This window comes from Nanorana parkeri, unplaced genomic scaffold, assembly GCF_000935625.1.
Source record: "Nanorana parkeri isolate BGI_ZX_2015 unplaced genomic scaffold, ASM93562v1 scaffold1605, whole genome shotgun sequence".
Lineage (NCBI taxonomy): Eukaryota > Metazoa > Chordata > Amphibia > Anura > Dicroglossidae > Nanorana > Nanorana parkeri.
This window is the reverse complement of record NW_017307873.1, coordinates 54338-55747: the sequence shown is the minus strand read 5'-3', so window position 1 is coordinate 55747 and position 1410 is coordinate 54338. Positions and strand designations below refer to the sequence as shown.

Sequence of the window (1410 nt, the reverse complement as noted above, 5' to 3'; positions counted from 1 at the left end):
CATGCTTTCCTCATCTATTTCTTATTCTTATGTTCCTGTATGGCTATTCCTCCTCCGTGTCCCTCTTTCCCTTCTTGTGTCTCCCACCATCATCTGCCTTTCTCTGCTCCTGCTCACCTACTCATGTCTTTCTTCTTCATTTGCCTCTCTCTTCCTCTTACTGTTTCACTTTCCTCTTCTGCCTCTCTCCCTGGCCCTGCCCACCTAATTCTTCCTTCACTTCCTCTTTGTTCCTCTTCCTGCCTCACCTTTCTTTTCTACCTCTCTCTTCTCGGCCATTTCCATCTCATCCCTTCCCTACCTTCTGCCTCTTCCTCTTCCTATGTCACCCTTCCTACCTAACCCTTCTTCCTCTTTCTCTCTTTTCCTCCTTTACCCTTCCTCTTCTGTCTCTCTCTCTGGCCCTTCCTATGTCATTCTTCCTCCACTTCCTCTTTGTTCCTCTTCCTGTTTCACCCCTTCTCTTCTGCCTCTTTCCTTGGCCCTTTCTATCTCATCTTTCCTCCACCTACTTTCTCTTCCTCTTCCTTTGTCACCCTCTCCATCTGCCCTTCTCCCTGGCCTTTCCTACCTAACTCTTCCTCCTCTTCCTCTCTCACCCTTTCTCTTCTGCCTCTCTCCCCGGGCCTTCCTAACTCATTCTTCCTCCACTTTCTCTCTCACTCTTCTTTTTCTGCCTCTCACTCTTTTTCTTCCCATTTTCTTCTCTCTTTCTCTTCCTATGTTGCCCTTCCTCCTCATCAACTGGTCTCCCCTTCCTATGTTGCCCTTCCTCCTCTTCTACTGGTTTCTCCTTCCTATGTTGTCCTTCCTCCTCTTCTATTGGTCTCCCCTTCCCATGTTGTCCTTCCTCCTCTTCTACTGGTTTCCCCTTCCTATGTTGTCCTTCCTCCTCTTCTACTGGTTTCCCCTTCCTATGTTGTGCTTCTGTCTTTCTCCCCATTTCTACCATTACTTCATCCTCCTATGTGTCCATCTTTCTGCTCTTTCCTTCCTCCATTGTTCCATGTTTTCCTTCCTCTTCCCCATCTCCCTCCCTTTTCTGCCTTTCTCTTCCAATGATGGTGACTTCCTTCCTGTTTTACTTCTTTCTTCCCTTTCCTATGTTGCTCCTTCCTTATTGCCACTCTCTGCTCCACCCTTTACATCCAATGTTTTTGCCTGTCTTCCTACTTCTGATGGCGGTTGGGTATGTAGAAGAAAATCATGATTATCATCTGTTGTGTTGTGTTGGGTGTTGTCTTGGCCTCCTCTATTGGGGGGACGCTGGGATTCTGAAGCAAAACAAAATGCACAATGCAGATTAAAAGGAGAGATAAAGAAGATAGCGAATTACAAAAAAAAAAGATTTAAAAAACGAGTTACAATATTATGTACATGAAAAGTATTGGAATTGACGCACCGATCAGG

At 45.9% G+C, this 1410-nt stretch overlaps 1 protein-coding gene across 1 annotated transcript in view; it reads left to right on the top strand.

Moving 5' to 3' along the window:
• Positions 1-1358, top strand: part of STX1B (syntaxin 1B) — a 58585-nt gene extending 57227 nt beyond the window's left edge. Inside the window, 1 exon segment of the mRNA XM_018570832.1 lies at positions 1201-1358. Coding sequence (XP_018426334.1) covers positions 1201-1278 — 78 coding nt within the window. The 3' untranslated portion in view covers positions 1279-1358.
• Positions 1359-1410: the final 52 nt, after the last annotated feature.